The sequence below is a fragment of the Cyprinodon tularosa genome, unplaced genomic scaffold, assembly GCF_016077235.1.
Source record: "Cyprinodon tularosa strain WSP-4 unplaced genomic scaffold, ASM1607723v1 ctg680, whole genome shotgun sequence".
NCBI lineage: Eukaryota > Metazoa > Chordata > Actinopteri > Cyprinodontiformes > Cyprinodontidae > Cyprinodon > Cyprinodon tularosa.
The window spans coordinates 237,104-262,745 of record NW_024039430.1 but is presented as its reverse complement, the minus strand read 5'-3'; the positions used below and the strand labels follow the sequence as shown (position 1 = coordinate 262,745).

The 25,642-nt window shown below is 36.5% G+C and overlaps 1 protein-coding gene across 1 annotated transcript; it reads right to left on the bottom strand.

Annotated features, from left to right (window-relative positions):
• Positions 1 to 12,671: 12,671 nt before the first annotated feature.
• Positions 12,672 to 24,224, bottom strand: nt5c2l1 (5'-nucleotidase, cytosolic II, like 1). Its single transcript, XM_038267668.1, has 18 exons — positions 24,101 to 24,224; positions 23,024 to 23,097; positions 22,816 to 22,933; positions 22,603 to 22,698; positions 21,084 to 21,175; positions 20,887 to 20,944; positions 20,683 to 20,776; positions 20,552 to 20,605; positions 20,381 to 20,464; positions 20,254 to 20,289; positions 20,064 to 20,171; positions 19,903 to 19,969; positions 16,107 to 16,277; positions 15,970 to 16,021; positions 14,335 to 14,395; positions 13,194 to 13,370; positions 13,012 to 13,105; positions 12,672 to 12,911 (listed from the first exon to the last, which is right to left on the bottom strand). Exons 1-17 carry the CDS (start codon positions 24,160 to 24,162, stop codon positions 13,013 to 13,015), a joined length of 1,497 nt encoding a protein of 498 aa, XP_038123596.1. The 5' UTR covers positions 24,163 to 24,224; the 3' UTR covers positions 12,672 to 12,911; position 13,012.
• Between the last annotated feature and the right edge of the window lie 1,418 nt (positions 24,225 to 25,642).

Here is a 25,642-nt window from a genome sequence, read left to right as displayed (position 1 = left end):
GGTCAATGTTTGCTGCTTTTAAACATGCTATTAAATATAACTAAGATGTGAATGTTTTATGTTTACATTGAGGTATATTGTTTTAAATGCGGGACATTAGACAGTTTTGACAGTTTTATGTAGGCCCAAGAGTTTTATATGTAAAATAAGTCTTTTTCCTTTGAAATCCGATTTAGATTTTAAAGATTTTTCTTAACCATTACTTTTCATATAATAAATATAACACAAAAATAAAGGTATGTGACAACAAGAATAAGGAAAAGCTTCATATTAAGCATCCTCTCAATGGATTTAATGATTTGTTTAATGATTCTCTCATTTGAGAGTGATTTTTATGACAAAAGAATACCGTTTGCTAAAAACAATCTTCTACATTTTTGGATGATTTGTTCTAAATATAGAAGTTATTTGGGAGTTTATTGAGACATTTAAATAAGTAAAATAAAAGAATTTAAAAATGAAATCATTTTAAAGATTGATTTAATCCTTGAGAAGACCAAACGACATGATAAAATTTGTGGTTTATTTTCTATGATTTAGAAATTTTGAAAATCCATTTCTTATACCCTACTAAACTGTCTGTAAGTTCGAAACATCTCTAAAGTCAAACCATTAGATGTGGAGCTGGAGCAGTCAAGAAATATGCTGTTTAGTGACTTATTGCTCTACACAAACCGCTCTTTGAACCTCCAGGTCGTCGGCATCAGAACTTCTTATCACCGTTCTCAGGTGAAGCCAAGCCCTGCGCGCAGTGAAGGTAGTGAATCAGAGGATGGAGGCAGGGTCCCTCATGCTGCTGTGCTTCAGGAGCGTTGTGTTCTGGTGGAGAAGCCATAAAAAAGCAGTGCCACCCACACAGCTGGAATGTCATGCATGCAGTCTATAGAGTCTGTTTCAAGAAGGAGGTGAAGGGAGGGGGAAGGTGAGGTGAGGAACCCACTTTGGGTCCACGAGGTGGGGTCTGCTGCAACTACAACTTCTACTGCTTCATGAAAAGAAGATGGAGCAGGAAAAAAAAACTCTTCTCACCCATCAAAAGGTTCTCAATTAACATTTTTCCCCCTCTTTTCCTTGGTGGGAAATTATCAATGACGATCAATCAAGGCTGTTTGGTCTTCAGGCCGCCGAGAGGAAACGCGGAGGGGAGATGTGAGACGGTGGGATGGGGGTTGGGGGAGGTTAAAGGGCAGAGGAAGAAAGGAGGTACATTTTCGGAGGATGGGTGGTTTGAGGGGGGAGAGAAAAAAAAGAGAAGGAACAATGACTCCCATGTTTAAAAGGCTTTTCTCAGCCCCATGACACCTCACACAGACAGCAGTTTGGAGTCAGGCCTTTCAGAAGGGAGTGCTCCCGAGTTTGTGCTTGTTTCCCCCCCTTAGGCGCAGGATCAGGAGAAATAGTCAGGGAAACATGAAACTCTTTTTTGTTTTTACTTTTTTCTGATATTAATCTATAGATACATTTAAACATGTGATTTATACCTTAATGTTTAGCCTTAAAATTTACTGGTGAATCAGTTTAAAATCACTTATCATAATCCAGTTATTACATCAGTTAGGATATTTTATTTATTTTTGATTTGGTGCAAAAAATGATAATGATAACATAAAGCAAAATACAAATATGAACACTGTATAAACACTGGTCTATATGAAAAAAATGATTAGAGATTCAACAATTTCACTTTATCGATCACTAACAAATCTAAAAAAAATCATAAGAAAACAGCAGTCTTCTTAAAATGATTCTGATTGACTGACGTAGCAGAATTTGTATTAAGAAAAATATTTCCACATTTTCAATAAACAGTTGTGCAGATTATATATATTTTCGTTTGTTTGTTAAAATTACTTTTGATTATTAAATTATTTTGATAGAAAACTTGACAATGGGTATAAGCTTTTGTTCAAATCAAGACAACGAGTGATTGAATTGAAATATTTTTGTATATTTGGTAAAAATGTCTTTTGTTGTGTGTTGAAAAGAGAAAAAGATCAATCTGACAATTTTTAGAACATCTCATAATTTATTATTTATAACTTCTTTATTTCCCAAGTATTTTCCTTTTATTTTTTTCTTTTACTGGTCATTTTTTAAATCTTCCTGACTAAAAAAGTATACAAGTAAAAGAAAGAAATTGGTAGACAAAAAGAAAAGTTAGGATTTTTTAAATCTTTAGTTAAATTTTTGCAAAGAAAATATTTCATTAGGCTTTTTGAATTCTCCAGGAGAGAGAATAGGATTTCATTTTATACATGTTCATGACTTCTTTTAATTAAAGAGAAATAAACCATTCTTGACAAATCAATTAAACAATACAATACGTTTTAAAATGCTGGAATTCAGCTTAGCTGTGTTTCAAGTAAAGGTATAGAGAAAGCAGACAAATACATGTCTTTTTCTTTTTAGGTATCATAATCTTTTATAATAGTTTTTTGTGGGAATCCGTTACGTTTTTTGTTTTTTAAGTGAATTAACATTTTAATAAACAGTGAAAATCACCCACATTAATTATTGAACCAGTTTAAAAGATCTATATAAAAAGCTTCACTTCTCTCCAAAGTGAACCCTTCTCTTTACAGTTTCTAGTTTCACAAATTTAACTGATCTATTTTAGTGTATATAAGTCTATTTAAGAGTTCACCTTGCCATTTTAATTAACCAAACACCAAGAAACAACCTTTTTTCGTTGTTTGATGAATTATGGAAAATTGTTTGTTTTCTTATCAGTATGGAATCTATTGAAATTAATTAGATAAACCCTTGTGGTAAAACCATTTCCAGGTTACTGTGCAGTTTGTGGAAAAGATTTCTGAGTGTGCATTTGGTGAGGGGGGGCAGACCCACACCATACTTATCCTACCTCAACTTATATAAATGTATATGTATATAAATATATATGCATATACATTTATATATAGGAGTGCACAATCAGATCCCTTCTGAGCAGGCCGGGGTCGGGGGTGTGTGTGTGGGGAGTAAAGAGTGGGCCCTCTCCCACTGGATAATGCCATTATTTCAGCTCCTCTGGCCAGGAATGCTAAATTTCACAGCCCGCTACTCCTTCCTCTGCGTCAATCAAAGTTGTGGAGAAAAAAAAAAAGGAGAGGGGGGGTTGCACAGGGTCCGCCTCCTCCAACACCGTGTGGTCCGATCCAACTCTAGATCCCAAAACCCATGCATCCATGCACTTCCTGCGTTAAAAAAAAAAAAATATGTAAATGTAAAACTACATTTGGAGAAACCTGTTTCTATAAATCAAATTACACTGTAGTTTCTAGGCAATCAGACATATCCAATTTAAGAAGCTATTTATAAATACAGAGGGGCCACCAAGGGGGGTGGGCTGTGGGGTGGGGTGGGGGGACTAGGGGATGCCTTCCAACAAAACTGTTTTATTACTAATAATATTCAAATATTTTATGGAAATAATTTTTTGAGAAGATACAGCAAGTTTAATTTAATTTCAACAATTTGTAGTTATTCACCAATAATTGTGTTTGGGGTTTTGGGGGGGATTTTTTGGCTTTTAAAGAGCTTGACTTTTGAATTTTTCCTCCCTAATACTAAAATGCCTAGGATTATATTATTTATATTATTGTTTCTCAAACATCAAACTTATTGTGATCACAATAATGCTGTTGATGTTACTGTAACTGGGATTTTAACGGAAAAACAAAACTATTCTATACAGTATAATCTATTTATATAACTAAAGATGTATAAAGTGAATTCTGGCTGCTGTAATTTCATTTACAGTTCTTTTAAAAAGCCAGGAAGAATAACATAGTTTACTCTGTCTTTGTGGGGATAGACTTAGTTGTTCTTTTCATTAATTTATGGGCAAAATAACTCACATTCACATCAATTTGTAGTATTCTTGTTAATTGCTGTTTGATTTTCTTTTGAAGCTATTTCATTTTGAGTTGTGCAGAACTGTTGCCATGCAGTTTGTTAATCATTTATTTTACTATCGAATCAAAATTATATATCAATGAGTTGACAAAACTGTGACAGTTCCTGCTGTATCAGGCCAGAACTTTGAACATTTTCAGAATGTATCCTTTCATAATTAGCAAATAAAATTCCTATATTTTGGTTTCGTCTTTTAAGGTTGAGGCTCATTAACTTTCCTCTGCTGAGGTCCCTTAGGAATCTTCGCTAAGACCATATTTAAAGTAATTTTTTTTAACAACTAAAATAAATCTCTAAATGTTAGAAATATTATTTATCTATTTATACTTGTCTTATTTTTTAAACCTAGATCACCATAAAGGCTATTTATTTTAAGGCTTTTAGGTTTAATAATCCTTGATAATTAAATTAATTGATCAGCCTCCTTTAGTGCAGCGACTTTAAAGAATCTTCTTAAGGCGTCTTCATAGAGTTATATATTTCAGTTTATTTTTTGTTTGTTCTTTTGCCTAAACTTTAAAGGTTCAGTAGCTCACTTTCAATCTTTAAATTGTAGGTGTTACATGAAACAAACTCAGTTAAGTATATATATATATATATTTTTTTTTATCTTTTATTAGATCTTTTTTTAAATATTTGAGTAAATGCAACATAATAATGAAACCTTTAGATTTCTGTAAGATTTTTTTTTTTTGTTTTGGTTTGTAAACCCAAGATTATTAGTGGCCCCCATCATGAGAGCCCTTGAAAATATTTCTGGATATGCCCTTGGATAATTAGCTCCTGTACTTTAATTATTTGAGTTCTTACATTTAAAAAAAAAAAAAGATCTTGCTATCAGGACTTTTAAAATTTTGATTAGCGCCTGTAATGAAGACAAATTCCGCGCTAATCACAACCCCCCTTAAAAAAAAGCGCAAAGGTGTTTAAAACCGCAAAGTAAATCAGATAGTTTTCCAGATTCTAGAGTCCATGATGGGAAATTTGTGAATGGGACACGTTAAGTAAGGCACTTTGTGGTGCTGCGTGACGCCTCTCCCCTGTAGCCAATCACACAGCCCGCTGGAAGTGTCGAGCATTCCGAGCGCGAGCCAATGGCGCACCATGGAGCAAAGACTAGCGCAAGAAGCGGCCAATCAGCGGGAGGCATGCAAACGAAGAATTTGCTCCGGCAGGCTCTGAATGTCAAATAGTCAAAGATGGAGTCCGGATCTGAGAGGCCGTGTGCTTTTGCAGAGAGGATTTTTTCCCCCTCTTCTCCACCTTCGCAGATCTGCTCCCTGTCCGCTCGCAGCTTCTTCCCAGGATGACAGCGCCAGTACCCACCGTGAAGTGCGGCTTTCGGAGAACGGTTGCTTTTCTTTTCCTTTCCTCTTTTTTTTTTATGGGGAACTTTTTTCCCTCCTGCTCTCTTCTGCCCATAACGGATCGTCCCTCCCTTTGGCCAGATACTATTCATGATTTTGGAGGAGGGAAAGGAAAGGAGAGAGAGGATGTCCACCGTCAGTTGTAGCCTTTTTTGCGTAAAAATGCCAGGAGCTCCGCGAAAAAACTTGGAAGTTGTTTTTTTTTTCATGCGATCTTTAAGAGGGAGGGGGATCAGGAACAGCGACGGGAGTTGAGTCAACCCACGTTGCGCTGCGCATCTGGAAGCTCATCTCAAAAAAAAAAAAAAAAAAAAACTTGATCATGATCAAACGGACAAAGCTTATTATTTACAGCATAGTAATAAGAGAAATTGAGGTTTTGGGGGGGATGCGCGTGTTGTTGTTTTTTTTTTTTTTCTGCGTGTGCGGCCATATATGCTGTTGTGCAATCTAACAAGTCGCCTGTGATATGTTGTAGGCTCTGGTCCTGCGCTGCAAGAGGCGGATAGGCCGCTCACACAGATGCATGGCGGATTTGTAAAGCCTCCATATGCAGGTAACGCAGAAGACAACAACACCTGGAGGGCTTTCTGCAAACATCCACGGTGTTCTGGAGATTTCCAGTGACCCTCCTGTGCCATGCCATACGCTCAGTGGGTTGTGTAACTCTGTTTTCAGCGTTCAAAGTTGTCTGATTGTTGCACAACTTTCTTTTATATAGTTTTCCTTCTCCTCTAGCAGCTCAGGTGATTTTTTTTCTTCTTCTTGCCTTTAACACCTACATAACCCAATGTATATGTTGTGTTCTGGCTGAAAGCTGGTCAAGTGTGTTGCACCCCCACCCGTTCTTCCCTTTTGCGTTCATTCCGTTCTTCAACCCCCCCTTCACCACCAAAATTAGAATGCATGTCATTCACTGCAGAGAATGGTATGGGCCCACATGCTGGGAAATTCCCATTCTCCCAGGGTTGTTGAGGAGGGGTGGGGGTGGGGGGTGGCAGTGCTGTTTAATTTGGGGAAGTTCATTTAACTCCACCAGTGAAAAGTGATATTGTTAATCTGTCAAATCCTAACTTTTGCCTCCCCACAGATGCACTTTCTTCTAGATTTTCTGTAGCTGTTATTTGTGTTATCTTATGCAAAACCTGCTTGTTTGGTGAAAGTACCAAATACTTTCACTGCTTGTTAGGCTTTTTGGATGCATTCCTTTTTATTTCTAAAGAAGTATAATAAATGCACATATCATGTTAGAGAACAGAAGAGCTTGTTTTGTGAAGAGGAGGCCGGTGGGCTCCATGTTGTTGTCCACTGCCCTTTTTCTGTTGCGCTACTGGAAACTGACATGAGCAGTGCAATATTAAAAGGGCATTGGATGATTAAAAAGAAAAGGGACCCACACCCCTTCTTTGCTTACTGGGAAACATCTTAAGGGACATAAAACACCAAATGCTTAACTTTGTCATTTCTCTCTTTAAAAAGGGAGACACACCTCTTGCTGAACATGCACTTAATACTATAATGCTAAACATTTGGGTTTCTGACATCTTTTGTTATTAGAAAGTTAGTTTTCACCTTCTTTCTTTCTCATCCTCAAGTAACATACTATGTTTATACATGTACTTGTTGCTACATATATGCAAATGAAAAAGAGAAAGTAAAAAAACAGTTTTGGTTGTTATAAGTCCATGACCACAATAATCAAATGCATCAGTTATGATACAAAACTCATCTGATGCATCAGAATCTTTGTGCTTTTATTAAAACTATTTAGTAAAGTTACATTTTCTACTAATTTTCTCTTGTTCTAGTAGCCAATTCAAGGCAGCTAGTGCTTTTTGCAAAATATTTTATTTCACACAAGACAATTCAAAAATTCTTCTATTTTTTTTCTACATATTTGAACCTTTTTTCTTTATCTTATTTTTTTTAAAGACATCCGCACGTGATGCAGTTGTGAGTTTTTCATTAGAGGAGCAGCCATGTGCTCACACATGCTGAGGTCAGCTGCTTTGACAATGTTGCACTACTGTACCATCCATTCTAGCAGTGCAATAGTATTGTCATAGCATTTGGTCTCAGTGCTAAAAAAAAAAAAGATTAAGCCTGTTCAGAAAAAGAAAAAAAAAAGAAAACGGTGTGAGGAAGTAGAGCTGATAGCAGGTGTTGACGAGGAATGTAGGAGGTTCCTTAAACTGTTTACCCAGTTTACTCTTGTTTGAAATCAATAAATGATTAAAAATGTGCCCAAAAGAGAAGATAAAAAAAGAGATGGGAATAAATTAACCTAAGCTAAAGAAAACAGGATTGCTGATTTCTGTCCCCCCCACACACACGCACACACTCTCTCTACCCCATCCTGCTGGTCTTTATGTGACTGTTGTTTTGTTGTTACATCAAACACTGCCACAGTGCGTATTGATAAGTAGATGGAACAGGAAAAAGAAGCAGAATGGGGGGTTGGAGGTCGATGTGTGGCTCTGAGCATCCTCGGTGGCAGCAGGTCTGTGGGGGGAGGGGCCCTTCAGCAGGAATGCAGGGCCCTCACAGCCCCCCCAACCCCGTTTCCTTTTTTTTTTTTGCGTTTTGCCGTCTCTTTTCTTTCTCCCTCTCTCCTTTTATCCCCCTGTTGAGATTAGGTGTCAGTTCTCCTGTGTGCCTCGTGTTTGAACCCTCTGGTACAAGAGCAAAGAAGTTTGTTTGTTTTGATGACTGTGCCAGCGTTAAAGTGGTAAGTGGGTGGACGCGTTTAACCGCAGTCCAGTTGCTGTTAAAAGCTGCATTGAGAGGGACACTCAAGTCATTATTAAAAACAGACATGTTCAGGGGGGCCTCCGATGGCTGTGCTGCAGTAAAAGGTTTCGTTTCCCTGAGCTGTTTTAGGAAAAAGGTTTAATATGTTTAATCCCGACAACGGTTGAGAGTAATTCTGAATCAAATGTGAAAGCATGTTGTTGTTTTTTAACAAATTCACTCTAGAAGAAGAAAGCAGAAAGGGAAACTTCAGCTTCTTGACTTGTGTGAAATTCTCCCCAGGTAAAGAACGTGACTTGTTTAGGCTTGCTTTGCAGTGCTTGCTGGGAAATCCTGGAATGTGTGGAATGGGGGACGGTGGTGCTTCTGCAGTTATCTGACTGCACGGAGCAGCAGTGGAGCCCTACATGTCAGCAAATGTGTTTTCACATGTGCAGCTTTTGAAGGTTCAGCTTAGATGGATCAGAATGAAGCGTCTATATTTCCTAAATCATAGTTCAAACTTAATAAGTTCATAATGTTTGCTTTGGGTTGGTGTGTTAGGTTTTAGGTTTAAATGTGTTTAAAGACTTTATTTATAAAGAATAAAGCTGAAGTTTTTATTCCAGAAAGATCCATTGATTCACAGGGCTGTAAGTAATGAACAATTTCACTAATTCATAATCATTTATTTCTAAAGTCCTCTTTGAAGTTGTTCTCATTAATGTTTAAATTAAAGCTGTTTTCTTCGCCTATCTCCTTTGAAAAATGACAAATAAAGATAATTATATAATTCCACATTTCTGGAGGATTTTTCTTGAAAAAACTCAATAAATGCAGTCAAACATATGAAAGTAATCACCCTAAGATAAACATTTCTGGACAAAAGGAAATTCTGAGTTCATGGAAAGGTTCATTTAAAAAACATTGAATCTGAAAAATAGGCCTAAAAGGTATCCTCAGTTTGAAAGGGATATAATTAACTCTTAGTGAGCATTTTTTCAATTTCAGCAATCCTTTTGGTTAATCTTCCTTTATATTATAGGTTTTAAAAATCATAATTATTTAGTTCAAGCACAATGTTTTTAAAACTTATTGGAAACTTCCTATTATCTGAATTTGGTGCATCTTTAAAATATAAATCAAAGGTTTAAATGGTATGCTCAGGGGAAACATCCTAGCTAATAAATAAAAAAAATAAAAATGTTTCCATATGTAAAAAAAATGTATTTGCATTTTTCTGCAAAGAAATCCCTCAAAGTTTGTATGTGTAAATTAGGGGGTCTTTTTCTAAGAGTAAAATCAAAACACAAAAACAACTCATGCGTCTATGACAAGCTTTGCTTTTCTTATCAACATTTTTAATGTCTCAATAAGTTTCTCAAAAAAAGTAGAGATGCTGTAATTGATATTTACTGTTTAGATCATCATCTGCAAAAATAAAAAAAGCTTTTTCTGCTATTCAATCAGAAATACTGCTAACAGGCTTATGATCTAAAGCTTATCAGGCACAGGGGTAATTGATTCTTGTGCAGAGTAATGTTAGGATAAAGCTTAGTGTATCTGAATATGTAAAGTCTGTCAAAATCCATTCCTGCTTACTACTGCTCAACCCTCAAAGAAGCACACATGGTGTCAGAAAGGCCGCTTTGTGGTGTTGGCAGAAAGCAAAATGTTTTATTTATATCTCTGCTTTACTTTCAGATGCTTTTCAGGATTTTTAAAGAACTTGGATCTAAGAGGCAAGAGTTATGACATTGGTAGCATGTAATGCCAAAGGCTTTTTTAGTTGGTAATTAGATATTTATAAAGTGAACCAGTGACCTATAGAGCTAATTAAACAGCTTTGAGTATTGTTTAAAGCTATCTAAAAATCACTGAGTTTGGTATCCATTATTGATACTTGCATATGTAAATGCTAATAATTCACTCTTTTCATTTCGCTTTATCCACAAATCAAAACAACTGAATAAATATTTTTTCTTTTATTTCATAACACAATCTATTTATTTCCATCCTGAGACATAGCACAGAAGTGGTTAAAGCAGGATAAACAGTTCAGAAGAGATGAAAGATTAGGCTTTCTGCAGGCAGGACAATATAACAGGACAGAATTAACCAAATGATCTAGTAACAATAAATACAGGTGACAAGCAGACAATGGTGAAGGGAAATCCAAACAAACCAGAAATAGCCCCGTTACAATAAATGAAATCATCTAGGAAACATGTGTTTGTGTGTTTATGAGGACAGAGGCTCTAAGAAAAGAAGAGGGTTTACCACCTCCCTTTTTTTAATTAGCCTACAAAAAAAAAGATCAAGCCTTGAGAGTATAAATGGTGTATTCCTTCTAATATTTTAGTTCTGAGCACCTGCATAATGAAGCAGAAAACAAAACCAAACTCAAAAACAAAAGAAATGCAGTGGCTGTGTGTGCCAAACAGGATAGCTGTGACACTCTCCACACTTCAGTCCTGCAAGATGACTTTATCATTTCCTGTGAGGAGTGGTCAAAAAAAAGCTCTTATATATAATCACACATGAGCTCTGACATCATGCAGCGCTGAGAAGGAGGGAGTGTTTTTAACCACAGTGGGTAGGTACCACAGGACCACACAGGTCTGGCTGAGTGTGTGTTTGTCAGTTCATGTGGGATACAAATATTACACCTGATTAGATCACTTCTCTGTTTAATGGCTCTCCAGCAAATCAAAGGGTTTCTTGCAGTTTTTAAAGGGTTTGTTTACTGGATTGAAAGCGCAGCATGTCCACCAGTTTAAGTTAACTGATTAGAAACAAAGCTAACAATATTTGGCTGAATTTGATGCTAAAAATAAAAAAAATAAAATCAATTATAATGTTTATGGTATCACATGTTTAATAACTGAAAATAATCATTGCAAAAGTGGTCATTCTGTATGCTGCAGCAGTGATTAAGCGCCATCTAGTGGATCCTTGCAGGATAAAAGGCTGTTGCTTGTATGCAGTAACCAGAGGGAAAGTGTGTGTGTGGGGGGGGGGGGGGGTTACCCCCTGGACAGATTAACAGTCCTTCACAGGACAACAGAGAGATGCACAAAAAAAAATCATTACAGCACACACTGATCACCGGAAAATAACTGTGCACGTATAGACACAATGTGGGTATTCTAGAGAGACCATTTCATGCCACATGCATAGTTTTATATGGTTAGAGAAAATCTTGCAGGCAAAACTTGTATGTACAGGAAGCACAAGCTAGTTAAAAAGGAACAGGTATTGCAAAAACATGGTCAAAAACCACACTGTCTGAATAGAGTAAAAACATACTGTTATATTACAGTTAAGGCACAAATGTAATTGATTAGAATCACATTATATTTCTCAGTATATATATATTTGTGGTGGGGTTGCTGAAATGAAATTCACAGCAGATTGAAAAAAAAACAAAAAACAAATCAAAACAAATAAGTTCATAAATGAAACTGTGTACTAATTTGGATTTACACAAGGGAATGTGTAAAACAGACCTAAATGATAGTTGGCATAAACTCATTTTTTGTTAATAACATTTCCATTATTATCCTTCGATGTGAATTGCCCATCTGCATGAAATACTCAGCTGTAATGCAAACATGAGGGCTCTGAGGGCTCTATGCCATCAAATCATTTGTTTTTTAATTCAAAGTGGTGTAACCACTTAACCAGATTTTTTTTAGGAGCTTTACATTCTTTGCCTGAAACCACCCGAGATTTTACTTGTCAGTGCTTCGGGGCCGCTGTGTAACTAAAACCTTTACCCCTTTTTTCATATTTTAATCTTCATCAATTTCTTCGTTAATTTCTCCATTCATCTCTCCTTTGATCTGCAAGTATTGTGAGCTAGGAAAAAAATGCCACACACTAAAGTGTTCTCATTTTTGGACTTTCCTCCTGATAAGGGGTTTTAAGGTGGTGTTGAATACCATTCCTCCACAAAACAAGTTGTTTGGTATCATCTCTTAAGGCTTACTTAAACCAAGCTTAGACATACTTTTCCTTCAGCAGTGGACTGTGCACAGAGGCCACAACTGGCCCAATTTTTGTTATTTTTTTAAAAGATAAAATCTACCTTCAGAAGGATCTGTACGAGTATTTGTGCAACTCTTCTGATTTTGTGTCTGGACTCTTCTGTCATATTTCCTGTGAAGAGCACCCAGTAGGTAGACTTTATTCAAGTCAATGGGGGATTAAAAAAGGTTTTTGCTGCGATAAGTTTATGTGTTTGACGTTTCTTTTCCCTGGTGTCGTAAAAGTTAACTATTTTAGGAAACAAGCTTTCTCAAAAATCTGAACTCAAAGAATCCACTTCAATAGATTTTGAATGTGTACAAAGTTAAGATATAATTTACCCAATAAAAAAGAAACTTGAAAGTCTTGATGACAAAGTTTTTTATTGTGTCAAGGTATTACTAAAGATTGTTTATCATTTTGTATATAGGTGGAATTATCTTGAGGTGAATAACTAATACTTTCCCCCCCTTTTATAAATGAGGGCAGATATAAGTTTTTCTTCTTTCTGCTCCTTTTCATTCTCGGTTTTAGTTGTTATATGACTGCTTTATGTTGTGTTTTATTGAATGAAATAAATAAAATACAATAAAGATGTGGTGTTTAAGCAGCTTAGTAAATAGACAAGAATATAACTGATTTATTGACTTTATTCAGCAGATGTTGCACTAACAATGAATAAATAAAGTGTTTTTAAAACCATTAAACAAACCTTAGAATAAAAGTGCATCCTGCAATATTCCCTATAAAACACTCCTTCTTGCAATAAAAATCTTAAACCTTTCAGAGTAAACCTTTTAAAGGCTCCACAATATTTATCCAGTAGATGGCGCGCTTGGGGTCGTAAGGGATCTGACCATCCTTCCATATCTGTTGGGAGTAAAGGAAAAGGGATAAAAAGGTTTTTATTACAGGCATAAAACAAAGCTAACATATGTTTTCCATTTTAAATCCTGATAGAAAAACAAACCTTAGTTTCTGTGCGATGTGATCACATGGTTGTTCACATTCTGCTCTGTTGAAGCAACGTCTGCAGAGTTTTGTGAAGCTGTCTCATGGGGCATCTGAGAAAAGATCAACCTCAATGAGACATTTTTAAAATACATCGACAGAACTCCTAAAAGTTTTTAATAATAAAGGAGGAGCACTGACCAGGACTGGAGGAGCCATAAAGAGATAATTGAAGGGGTAGTAGAGGAGGTTGATAAAGGTGGAGGAGTAGAGATCTGCATAGCGAATCAGCTGACTGGCAAACAGGGTCTGTGTGTAGCCGCTGCGCAGAAGGCTGCCCATTTGCCCATAGGACATGTCCATTCTGTGGGTCAGCACCTGGAAGCAAAAAACAAATGTTTATCGGCTACAAACAATGGCCTAAAGGGACGGATACATTGTGGACCTGCAAACGTTTTTATATCATTAATGTTTTCACTGGAATTTATTTAAGTAGATCAATACACTGTAGTTTGTGCTTGTGAACCAAAAGCGAGGTTTAAAGATTTTTTATAATTTGAGCTAAAAGGCAACATTGGAAAGAGAGCAGAGCATTTTGTGTAGGGTAGGGGCCCCCGACTAAAATAGCAAGAGGTCCAGTACATTGATCTTAATAACAATCTGGAGTACAAACAGTTTAATCCAAAATGCATTTTTTTATACATTCAATTAACAATATAGATTTTTTGATCACTAATTGCAAATGTTCATTAGGCAATTGAATCGTCTGCTAAAAAAATAACAGTGCAATTCAAATTAAACACAGAAAATGTTATACACAAAACATTAAAATAAGAAAACATTCAGTTTAAAAGGTCAAGTAGTATTCAGCAAAACTAAGTGCAATTTATGCACCACAAACAAGCACAGCTATATTTCACAAGGAAATTATGCAATAACTGTCAATACAGCTCTTTATCTTTTTAATTGGACTTATTTCTGGACCACATGAACAAGTTACTCTAAATCCTTCCATTGTAGCTGTTTGGGATTGGTGTTTACCTTCTATAATTTATTGAAATAAAAAATTTTTAACTTGTTTTATTTTGTTTTACTTATCTGATCCCAACGGGAAAGTAATTTAGGGAAAAATAAAACTACAGAATGGCTCAGATTATCTCATATTATTTTATTGTGTTTTTTATAAGAATTTTATCTGTCAGCCGTATTGCAACTTGGACTGATCAGCAACCTTATAGGTGCTTAACTTGTGCTTATTAAACTTATAAAGAGATGACATTCCTCAAGCAAAAATAATCAGGATAGAAAAACTAATGCAGTTAATACCATTTTAGAAATTTACCTTTATTCTTTTCTGAATGCTGCTGATGTCAGGATAGTCTTTGCTGCCGCTGTCTAAATGCCTTCAATCAGAACAAGACAATGATTTTTAAAACCACGGCAACAAGGTAAAACAAAGCAAGCCCACTTAATCATAAAAAAAACTGCTGTAATCATAAGTTAAAAATGAAGATTACATGGTTGGTCTCTGTGACCAGGCTGGACCCACATAATTAGCTGTGCAGCAGCTTCACCTGGTGGCCAAAGTTAAATACACATGGTGCAAAAAGTGTGTGCGCATTAAAGGTACACTATGTAACCGGTGTTGATTTTCCAGCGAGGCTCCCCCCAGAGGGCGAAAGTAAAAGTGCACTGTCGTAAATATGCTCAGCTGTTCTCCTGGTTTCTCCGTCAAGCCAGGCGCGGTTGTTTTGAGCTTAGCAGCGAATGACTAATGCTGCGTTCACACTTGACGTAGCTGGCGCGACAGAAGCAGCGAGTTTACATGCAAAGTCAATGGTTGACGCGCGTCAAGGCGCAGCAAAAGGTCCAGCGGCGCGTTTTGAGCAACAGGCGCAGCACGTCTGAGCAGCTGAAGCAGCGCATCGGGCGCGTTTAACGCAGGGAGAGAGACACAGCGCTGATGATCACTCCTCTTAAACAGTTTATTGACGCCTAAATTAACTTAAAATGCAGAAATCTGCCGGCAGAATATGCAGTTTGGATTATTTAGATGAAAAACACCTACCAGCTGCCGCGGTGAACCGCTGCTTATGAAGGGATCCATACTGTCGGCGCATCCCTGGTATGTGGGGGTCTGAGCGGCTCCGACAGAAAAAATATTGAAGGCAGGATAATAATCTGAATGAACTGACTGCACTGATTACGTTTTCAGGTGTATTTTCTCACTTAAACACATATTAAAACTACTTTATTCCCACTGATCACAGCAAATATAGCTGCAAGGCAGAGAAAGGTTAGTGAAGCTCCGCCCAATGCGCCTCAGACACACTTTTGCACCGCAGCCAGAGCAGCAAAGCTGCTTCAGCCGTGCGTCAGAACAAACTGGTACAAGCAGCAAAAATGAAGCAGCAGACGTGCTTTTGCTGCGTGAATGTAGCATTACTGCACAAAGATTGCCACTGTGCTAGCAACGAGCATGCTTTTAACTGGGGGGTGTAGCAGTTCTCGCCGTAAAGCAAGACTGACTCTCACGAGACTTCTGAGCCTGTGGGTGCGGGTCGGTGCTCCTGCAGTTGCAAGTGCAGTATTTCCCCCACAGACCACCAGGGCGGCCGAGAATACCTTTGTTCAACCTGAAATGACTCATTTAATCATCCATAACGTTATGGAACACATTAATTAACTGAAAAATGTTGCATAGTGTGCCTTTAAAATTGCTTATGTATGATGAATATAAACTATGTCCTGGGAATTTTCTTTACATTTGTTTGTCTAAAATAATTGATAAAAATACGTGTGTGTGATTTTAAGATAAAAACAAAAAAAAATGTATGCAGGTACAAGGAAAGAAAAGCTATTTTGGTTTCAGTAATAAACAGAAAACAGCTGCTAAATTGTCTCTTTATCTTTAACTCTATTTAGGAACCTCCCATCAAGTACTTTAAATGCTGGGCCAATACAGACGCAGACTTACTTGTACAGTTCAGCTAAGTAGAAGTCCAGACGTTTCAGCTCCTCAAAAATATCTGCAAATTCAGAGAAAATCACCCAGAATTAAAAAAACAAATTACATAATGATTGTTAAATAGTAAATAAAGACAGAATGCTCACTTTTCCTTTCCTCCCAAACTTGCAGCTCCTTGGTTAGCTCAGGTACAACAAGGAAGGTCTTCCAGCCTTGGCGTTTCTTTGATTTAAGGATGTCTCCAAATATGTGATCTCCAACATAGAGGATATCCTTGCCTCTGACATCCAGCAGATCAGTAATGAGGTCTGAAGATCCTGCATTTCGAGAAGAAAATATGAATTAGGCATACAAAAAAATTTAATAAAATGAGGCTTATTTAAATGTAATATTGTGAAAGCAGGTTTAAACAATTAAAGTAGACTTATTCTGAATGTCTCTGTAAGGCTCATGGTTATCTTAAAGCAAATTAAATTCTAAGCACAGTAAATACTTTATTTTACACATACAGGGCCGGATCTATCAAAGGTTTGCGTGTATAAAAACGTGAGCTATTTCACTGCGCACGCTAAAAAATGTACAAACTGATCTATCAACAGCATGCTAAAAGGATTTGGTCTTTAAAACGTGCTAAATAGCGCCTCTTATCCATTTAGTACTTTTTCTGCTATGAATATGCAATATGGGGCGTTTACACGCAAAAGTGCGTCTTGTGGGAGGAGAACATGTAAATATATTAATTTAGCACTCGCAAAGTGATTTATCAAACCTGAAAGCAATTTTGCTCACGGTATCTGACTCTATATTTAACACGTTTAAAAAGAAGGTGCAAATGGTCTATATGCGTAATTGCGCACACATGGCAGCGGTTATTGTAGCAAGAAGGAGACATCGAAATGAAGCAAGGAGACGCAGAGAACGCATTTTTTTCACTCCGTGTGAATATTTTTGGAATGACTGAGGAAACGATCATCAAAACATATCGTTTATCCAGCATTGCCATTTTGGAGCTGTTGGGGGAACTCCGACTGGATTTGGAGCCAGCCACAAGGAGGACCCACGCAATACCAGATATCACAAAACTCCTTGCAACATTGCACTTTTTTGCATCTGGGTCATTCCAGTGTACGGTTGCAGCGAGAGCTGGGATCTCCCAATCTCGTTTTTCAGAAGTGCTGTCCGACGTTCTAAATGCCATGTCGCCCTGACGCCCTAACGGAGAAACCAGACCCCCTGCGCCTGTGGAGCAACATGCCAATGATGCGGGGATGCGCAGTACTCTCATCCACAGTCACCTCCTGTGTGCCATTTGGTATGTGCATTTTTCTACAGGCCAATACAAAACACTAGTTTTTTTTGTTTTTGTTTTTTACTGCAGTGAAGTAGAAATTCAGCCACATACCACCTTAGGGAATAAGGGTCGCCAAAGTTTTATATATATATATATATATATATATATATATATATATATATATATATATATATATATATATATATATATATATATATAAATATTTTCTTTTTGGAGGGGGTGGGGGTGTCACTGTAAGATTTAAATTTCTTAATGCACTAGTTACAAACTACAAACTACTTTGCCGCAAACCACAAAACGCGCAAAACCATCATTTAAATAGGGCGTCTCCAACAGTTTTGCACCTGCCACCAGTTACGCAATCTCTCTTGTTAAATCACCCGCAAACCATGGTTCAGCCCCTCGCGCAAAATTCCAGTTTGCGAGCGCAAATTACTGCACGCAAAATTGGATCTTGATAAATCCGGCCCACAGTGTACAGTGGGTTTGTAAAGTATTCAGACCCGTTTAAAATGTTCATTCTTTGTAAATGGAAGAACTTTGGGAAGACCTGAAGTCTTTCTAGACCTGGCCGTCCAGCCAAACTGAGGATTCGTGGGAGAAGAACCTTGGTCAGAGAGGTAAAGAAGAACCCAAAGATCACTGTGACTGAGCTCAAGAGATGCTGGAGATGAGAGACAGTTCCACAAAGTCAACTATCACTGCAGCCCTCCACCAGTCAGAGCTTTATGGCAGAGTGGCCCGACGGAAGCCTCTCCTAAGTGCAAGACATACCGGTATAAAAGCCTGCATGGAGTTTACCAAAAAAACAAAAAAAAACATGAATAACTTCTAGACTATGAGAAAGAAGATTCTCTGGTCTGATGAGACCATGAACTTTTTGGCGTCAATTCTAAGTCGAGAAAACCAGGCACTGCTCATCACCTGCCCAATACAATCCCAACAGTGAAGCATGGTGGTGGCAGCATCATGCTCTGGGGGTGTTTTTCAGCTGCAGGGACAGGATGACTGGTTGAAATGGAAAGAAAGATTTATGTGGCCAAGTACAGATATATCCAGGAAGGAAACCTCTTCCAGTGCTCAGGACCTCAGACTGGAATGAAGGTTCAAGAAAATGACTTTTACACACAGCTAAAATAACAAAGGAGTGGTTGGTAACAACTCTGTGACCATTCTTGACTGGCCCAGCCAGAGACCTGACCTAAACCCAACTAAGCATCTCTGTAGAGACCTGAAAATGGCGATCCACCAATGCTCACCATCCAACCTGACAGAACTGCCGAGGATCTGTAATAGCAGAGGGTCCTCACATCCAGGTGTGAAAAACTTGATGTATCATTCCCAAGAAGACTAATGAATTTACTAGCTCAAAAGGAGTGCTTCTACTCAATACTGAGCAAAGGATGAATACTTATCTGAATACTTATCACAATGTGATATTTCAGTGTTTCTTTTTCAATAAATTTGCAAAAAAAATCTACATTTTAGTTTTTGTTGGTGTAGATGGGGTGCTAAGTCTACATTTATTGAAAATTAAAATGAACTTTATTGATTTAAACAAATATGTCTATTTAAATATAACATGGAACTGTAATCTTGAATTTAACAGAAAACTAAGGGTCTGAATTTCCTGTTCTTACATTTATCTTTATCAAGTAAGATCATTAATTATGAACTAAGTTTACATCCTTCTTAATCTAGTCTTCTTTATGAATGCTAAACAAAGATTCTCCACATGAGATAAGCCTTAATGATGTAATCACCCTTATTCCAAACATAATAACAACCAGGGTAATATACTCATCCCTTTGCTTGGCCTGAGAAAACCTTGTTAGGTGACATCAGGCTGTTACAGACGTGGATATTGATTGGCTGATTTGCTTTGGTGAAATGAAAGGAGATACTGATTGAATTAATGGAGTGATTACTTAGGCAACGTAAGAAAGAAAGGCAGCCAGATAAGAGTAACAGGGAGATAATTGTTTTAAAAGCAAATAAATATGTTTAGAAGTTTTGATTTTAGATCTTAATATATTCAAGTGTATTAAGATTCATTAAGCCAAATCAGGTAATATTTTCTCATTTTTGGTATTTTCGTCTTTTTTTTCTCAGGATTTCAAAACTTTCCTTTACAACATACTTACCCATACCATGACTCAACCACTGCCATGTTTTACTGAGAGGTTTTTTTTGGGAAATTGTTAATAAAATGTTAGTGTTCTGCGATATAAAAAATAATTAAATATAGGCTAAAAAGTACAGTTTTGTCTATGCATTATGAATGTTGTATAAATTCCCATTCCCAAAATGCTAAAAAAAAAAAAGAAAAAACAAATAAATCTTAAAGTGTAACAATTAAACATCCAGCTGAATTTCTTTCGTATTTTTTGGGGGATTTTCATCTCTGTTGCCCAAAAACTTCAATTATCCAAAAAGGTGGAGGAATAGATTTAAAATAATGGCAAATGTAAAAATGGTTTGTAATGATTACGTATGAGCTCTTTTTAAAGAGTTGATAAATTACCTCTAACCATACCATTCAAAATACATGTTACCTATAATCCTTAAAAAGCTTTTAGGTGTGATTTTATCTATAGGGGAGTTTAATAATCAGTAAATTCGGGTCTCACCTCCAGAGTAAACTGTGCCCAGCTGCAGGTCGCCAGTGTAAGTCCCAATCCGCAGCTTTCCTGTGTTCTTTGTGTACAAAATAAAGGAGTACACTGTTATGTGACTGTGACAATGCACAGTAATAGTTCATCAAAGCACCTATAGCAGACAGTTTTCATACCGTGTCAACTTGTCTGAGCACAGTGCCATCTGCGAAGAACAGTGGTTTTCTGGTATCAACAACAACAAGGTCAAAGTAGGAGCGCCAGGGCTTCTTGGGGCTTCCAGGCTGCAAAAACATAAAAATGTTTTATTCTTTTTGACTAAATTACACCTCCCTTCCATGCACACAGCATATAATATAGCCTTACCTTTGCTTCACCTTCCAGTAGGTACTTCATGATGGCCTAGAGTAAGAAAGGATATAAAAAAAAACATGTTACAGTAAGAGAGTGGACTCATATTTTGTCTCCAAAAACTAGCTTCTTTTGAGCTCACCTCTGTGTAGTTGTAGTCACTGTTAGTGGCCAAGAAAATCTTTGCCACCTCTTTAATTCGAGTCAGGAGCACAGGGATGTTTGGCTGTGGAGGAAACTTGTTTTTTAAAACATTTCATCCATTCTGAGAAATAAAAACATTCACAGAAATGAGCTGATCAAGTATACTTACATCTCTAACAACATATTTGTCCAAGTTTTTGATTGTCTGCTCTTTTAGGATCCCCTATAGGGCACCAAGTTTCATTAATTAACATACTGAGATTTGATAGAAAATGTGCATTATGTTGATTGATGGCTTACTGTATCGTGAATAAAGTCCATTGCGTCTCGAACATCCTGGAACATGCTTCTGTAGGACATGAACAAGTCGCCATGTTGGAAACCTTTCCGCAGGCTGGAAAAAGGTTAATAGATATAGTTTATGTTTGAAATTCACAGGGTTATACATAGGTTGTAGAAAAAAATGAAAGGCAATTTGAGAAGCTCATAAAGATGTTTGCCTACCTGGTGTATCTGGAGCATCGGGTAAAGAAATCAACAAGACAGGCATAAAGATAAGTCTCTGAAGAATGAAAGGGATTGATTAGCTTATATTGCATTATGACTCACAACTATACAAGCAATCTCGAGATTTTTCTTAGCATTTTTTAGATCCTATACATGACAAGATCCAATCTAAATATACTTATTTTTGTCCTTACCTGACAGATTGAAGAGGGTGTTAAGAACGTAAAACCGGTCAGTGTCATCTCTTTGAATGAACTTGTTTGGGTAGTAGAAATCAATGTCTCCCCTGTGCATCAAACCACATAAAATGTTAATATTACTGTACCTAAATAGACTATTAAAGTCCACAAATTGATTGTCTAATATTTTCAGAGTACAGTGGCTTTGTTTTTTTATTCTTGAATTACGATTTGGGCATCAGTAATTATAGTTTTAAAAGTGCTATTATTGTATATAAGGTTAATAAGTCAGAATTGCAGGTTATTTAGTTGATTATCTGCTAGATTGGGTTATTACTTTATTCAGTTGTGGGTTAGGTTGTTAGTAAATCGGGTAAACAGATCTGTTGGTACTTTGAGATAATTTAAATTGTTTTCTAGTTGAGCAAATAATTGGTTGGCAAGTTAAACGGATGATTGTTTTGTTAGTTTGGTGATTGGCTGATTTGTTAGATTGTCCGGAGGCGACAGCGGCGTAGGATGCAGGAATTTGTCCTACAACTGGAGGGATGCCGGTTTGTACCCTGGTTCCAACCGTCTCTTTCACTGTGTCCCAGGAGGTCAGCTACAATGTACAGTAACTTTCTGGTGTGTGAATGGATGGATGACTAAACTTAGTAGGGCTGAAACAATTAATCCGATTAATTGTGATTAATGGATTATTAGAAATAATAATCAACTAATTTAGTATTCGATTAATCATTAACTGGAGCATAGAGACTCTAGATCATGTCTTTAGCGGACAGAGCAACCCAATTAGAGCAGTAATTAAATCAACATTGTAAAAAAATACATAGAAATTTTGCATTTAAGATGAAAAAACCTTTTTGTCTGTCAATATACTCTATCCAGAACTCCAAAACTGGAAAAGTTTTTGTTTCACCTGGTTTAATTTCATAAAAAAAAAAAAAAACTTCTTTAAGGAACCTTTAGCTGTCTGATTAATAATTGATTAATCGAATAAATAATCAACAGATTAATCGATTTGTAAAATAATCGTTAATAGTTAATTTAGTTAAGCTCTTTGGAAACCCTTGACTGAAAGGCTGCGTTAGAATTACAGGTTATTTACCTTGGTTAAAAAGTCAGTTGGGTGTTTTTTTTTTTTTTTTGGTTTGCTTTAATTAGTTGATTTAATGATTTATTAAGTGACTGAATTACTTATCGACTAAATGTGTTTAGATTTAATGATTGATTAGTTGGCTATTTGACTGATTATTTTGTTTTTCTGTTTTTTTTTCTTTATCATTTATGAATTAAATCTTGACTGATAGATTTTTTTCTAGACTGATTCTCAATGATACATTGAATTTACTAATTATACAGTCAACAAATAGTTTTTGTGAATTTTTCCAATGTATCTGGTATTTTAAAGAATAGTTCTGTTTATTCAGCTTGGTATCGATGATCTACATGTTTCTGATTAAAGAAAAAAAAAAAGCGAAACAGAACCCCATGCCAACATTACTGTTACTTAACATGACTTTGATCTTACTCTCTAAAGAAGCTGAAACCATGACTGCAGACTAAGATGTTGCCGTTGGAATCCACCTTCAGCAGGTTCCCTAATGTGGTGTCTAGGACGATTCCACTAAAAAAGAAAAAAAAAAAAAGTGAAAAGAATCAATATTTCACTTGGTAATCAAATAAAAACATGATTTGCAATTTTTTTGAACAAACAAATGAAGCATTTGGTAAGAAGACTGACCGAGTGGGAAAACTGGGGTCATATGTGTAGCGGAGAAGCTCATGAGGGTATCCAACTGAAACCATTCTGTCTCTTAACAGCTCAAAGCCCATGCTCTCATAGTCAGGAGATTTATACACTAGAAACAGAGAAGCACAAACATGATTGCTATTTAACCAGGAAATCTGTCATTTCGAATCTAGGTGTTTTCGCCTTATACTGTCCTTACTTGCCAGTGTGTAGTCCATGTCAAAGCCATAGCACTTGATATTTTCCAGTGTCAGACTTCTGTTAACAAAAACCCTGTAAATAAGAAATAATAAATATGGTTAAGATATGAACAAAGTAAGAAACATGTTATGCTGTTCCTTGATGACTTGATGATTTTTTGTTGTTTTTTGTTTTTTTTTCAGAAGGAGACAAGTCAAATTATCAAGCCAACATGTTTACCTTCTTTAAATATCAAAAGTCAAACTTGTTTTGCATTTCCTGACCTAATTAACTGTGTCATAGTTTTAAAAATCTGGTTTGATTTATTCTCAGATATTCTAACTGGTTTACTTTTAGAATAGCCCAGTATTAAATGCTACACTGATTCTTCTTTCCATATATTCTCAACAGTTTCCCTAACCCTTAATAAATGAATGTATCTACACAGCATGATGCTGCAACCACCGTGTTTCAAGGTGGCTTCTGTGTTCAGCATGATGAGCGGTGTTAGTTTTCTGCCACAATAATAACAAGCAAGCTTTATGGATTGTGATAAAGGTAAAACTTGTGAAATGCTTGAATTTCAATGTAATAAAGTTAGAATTTTTTACTTTTTTCATCATTTTGATTTGCTGATGATTTAAATTGCCTTTTAAGCTCTTGTACCCCAATCAGGTGTTTGAAATGGGTGGAAAAATAAGAGTTTATGCAGCTTCCAGCCAGTGATGTATCTGAGGTCCCGATTGCTCCCTTAGCCTTTCCTGAAAATCCATACTCTTACTGGACAGATGGCCTACATTTGTTGGTTTCTCTTAAAATGATCCAAGCAAATTTGCACAGGCAGATTGCTCCCTGTTTTTGTTGCGGGAGCTCTCACTGATTGGGGGGCAACGGAAGTGCCTGGCTGCTGACTCAATCATTTTGTCACAGGATGCAAGTTTTACCCAAACAAGAAATATATATCAGAAATCTTTTAAGAGGTTATTATTTAAAGATCTGCTATTTAAGCAAAAATAAATGAAAATGCCTTATTCTAATGTCATACATGGGTTATAACTGCGCAGTGTTATATTAATGTTGCAGAAGTAGAACTCACTTTTTGTCAATGTCCCTCTTTGCCATTTTCTCCACAAGGTGAACGTAGGGAGATTTGTCCATCGCGTCCTCAGAGGAAGCTTGCGGTTGGTTAACTGTGGTCGATAGCTACTCTCTAACGCCTCAGACAGCTTTAAATGGCCAAAGTTACCCAAAAGTTGTGGGTTTTTTTCTTCTTCTTTTTTGTTTACGTAAGCAGTTGACTTTGTGCTTTTTTCTTTTCTTTTTTTTTTTCAAAACCAATCCAGCATCTAGCAATTGGCCACACGCCTTTGCTCTGCGGTAGTTCCAGCTCTGAGCGTTTAGATTATGTTATCAGGAGCGCACACATGTGCCCAGGCTGCGTGTGCGTGCGTAAATAGGTGGGAGTTCCCTCGATTATTGTCGACAACACTCTGACCCAAAAGAGCTCAATTAGTTCCATCAACATAGCAGAACATTTGAGATATTTTGATTTGTCATCTATTTGGCTCTGTATTATATTGTTGACGCAGTGACGAAACTGCCTCAAACTTTCAAGTATTTTTCTGTTTATTATTATTATTATTTTCAGTTTTTTTGTGTGCCAAACAAACAGAAACATTACAACTGTAACATGTCCACTTCATGAATCTTAAAAGTGTTCTTTGCATTTTCCAACCCACACAGGGTCAGCACTGGAAAAAAAACTAAATCCAGATAAGTCTTTTTTTTTTTTAAATAAGTACATTTATTCTTGAATTCAGAATTGCAATATCTAATTATCTTATTTTAAGAGTAAAAAGATATATATATAGATATATATATATATATATATATATAGCTATATATATATTCACATATATATTCACATATATATTCACATATATGTTCACATATATATTTACATATATGTTCACATATATATGTATATATTCCCGTGTTTGTACTTTTGGGGACCGAAGGCTCTTCCTAATGAGGCGGAACCCCATTTTTACCTTAGAGAGTCAGTTTAGAGGTAAGGTGTGAATTAAATTTAGATTAAGTTTGGGGTTAGGAATGTATTGCTAGGGTTAGGATAAATCTCCGGCCATAAATGCAATAAATAAAATGACCGTAAGCCAATGTAAAGTCTTAAAGTCATTTGGATAGAAATTCAAACGTAAGCGTATCTGTTCTTTTTTTTAAACATTGGCCCATTTTCTGGAAAAATGGCATGTTGTGGGAATTGAGTTTAGCTTGGTGTTAGGGTTAGGAACATGCAACGGTTAGGTTTAGGGTAACAGTCAATGTTAGGCTGTAGAAAGTCGATGGAAAGGCCTTGCAAAGATAGTGAGAGAAGCTAGTGTGTGTGGGAGTGTTTGTATATACAAATCTGCAGAAAGGCCCCCAGTTGGCAGAGGCAATAATATTTTCTACAAGCTTCCTATTAGAGCTTAGAGAGAGGTAGTAAGATACCAATGAATTTCTTGTGACTCCCCCCATGCGAGGAGAAGACACCCCTGTGTCTTCTCAGGTCACAAAGAAGTAGAGGTGGGTGCTTATCGTAGCGTTTATCGATATCTGGATACGTTTCTAGTAATGA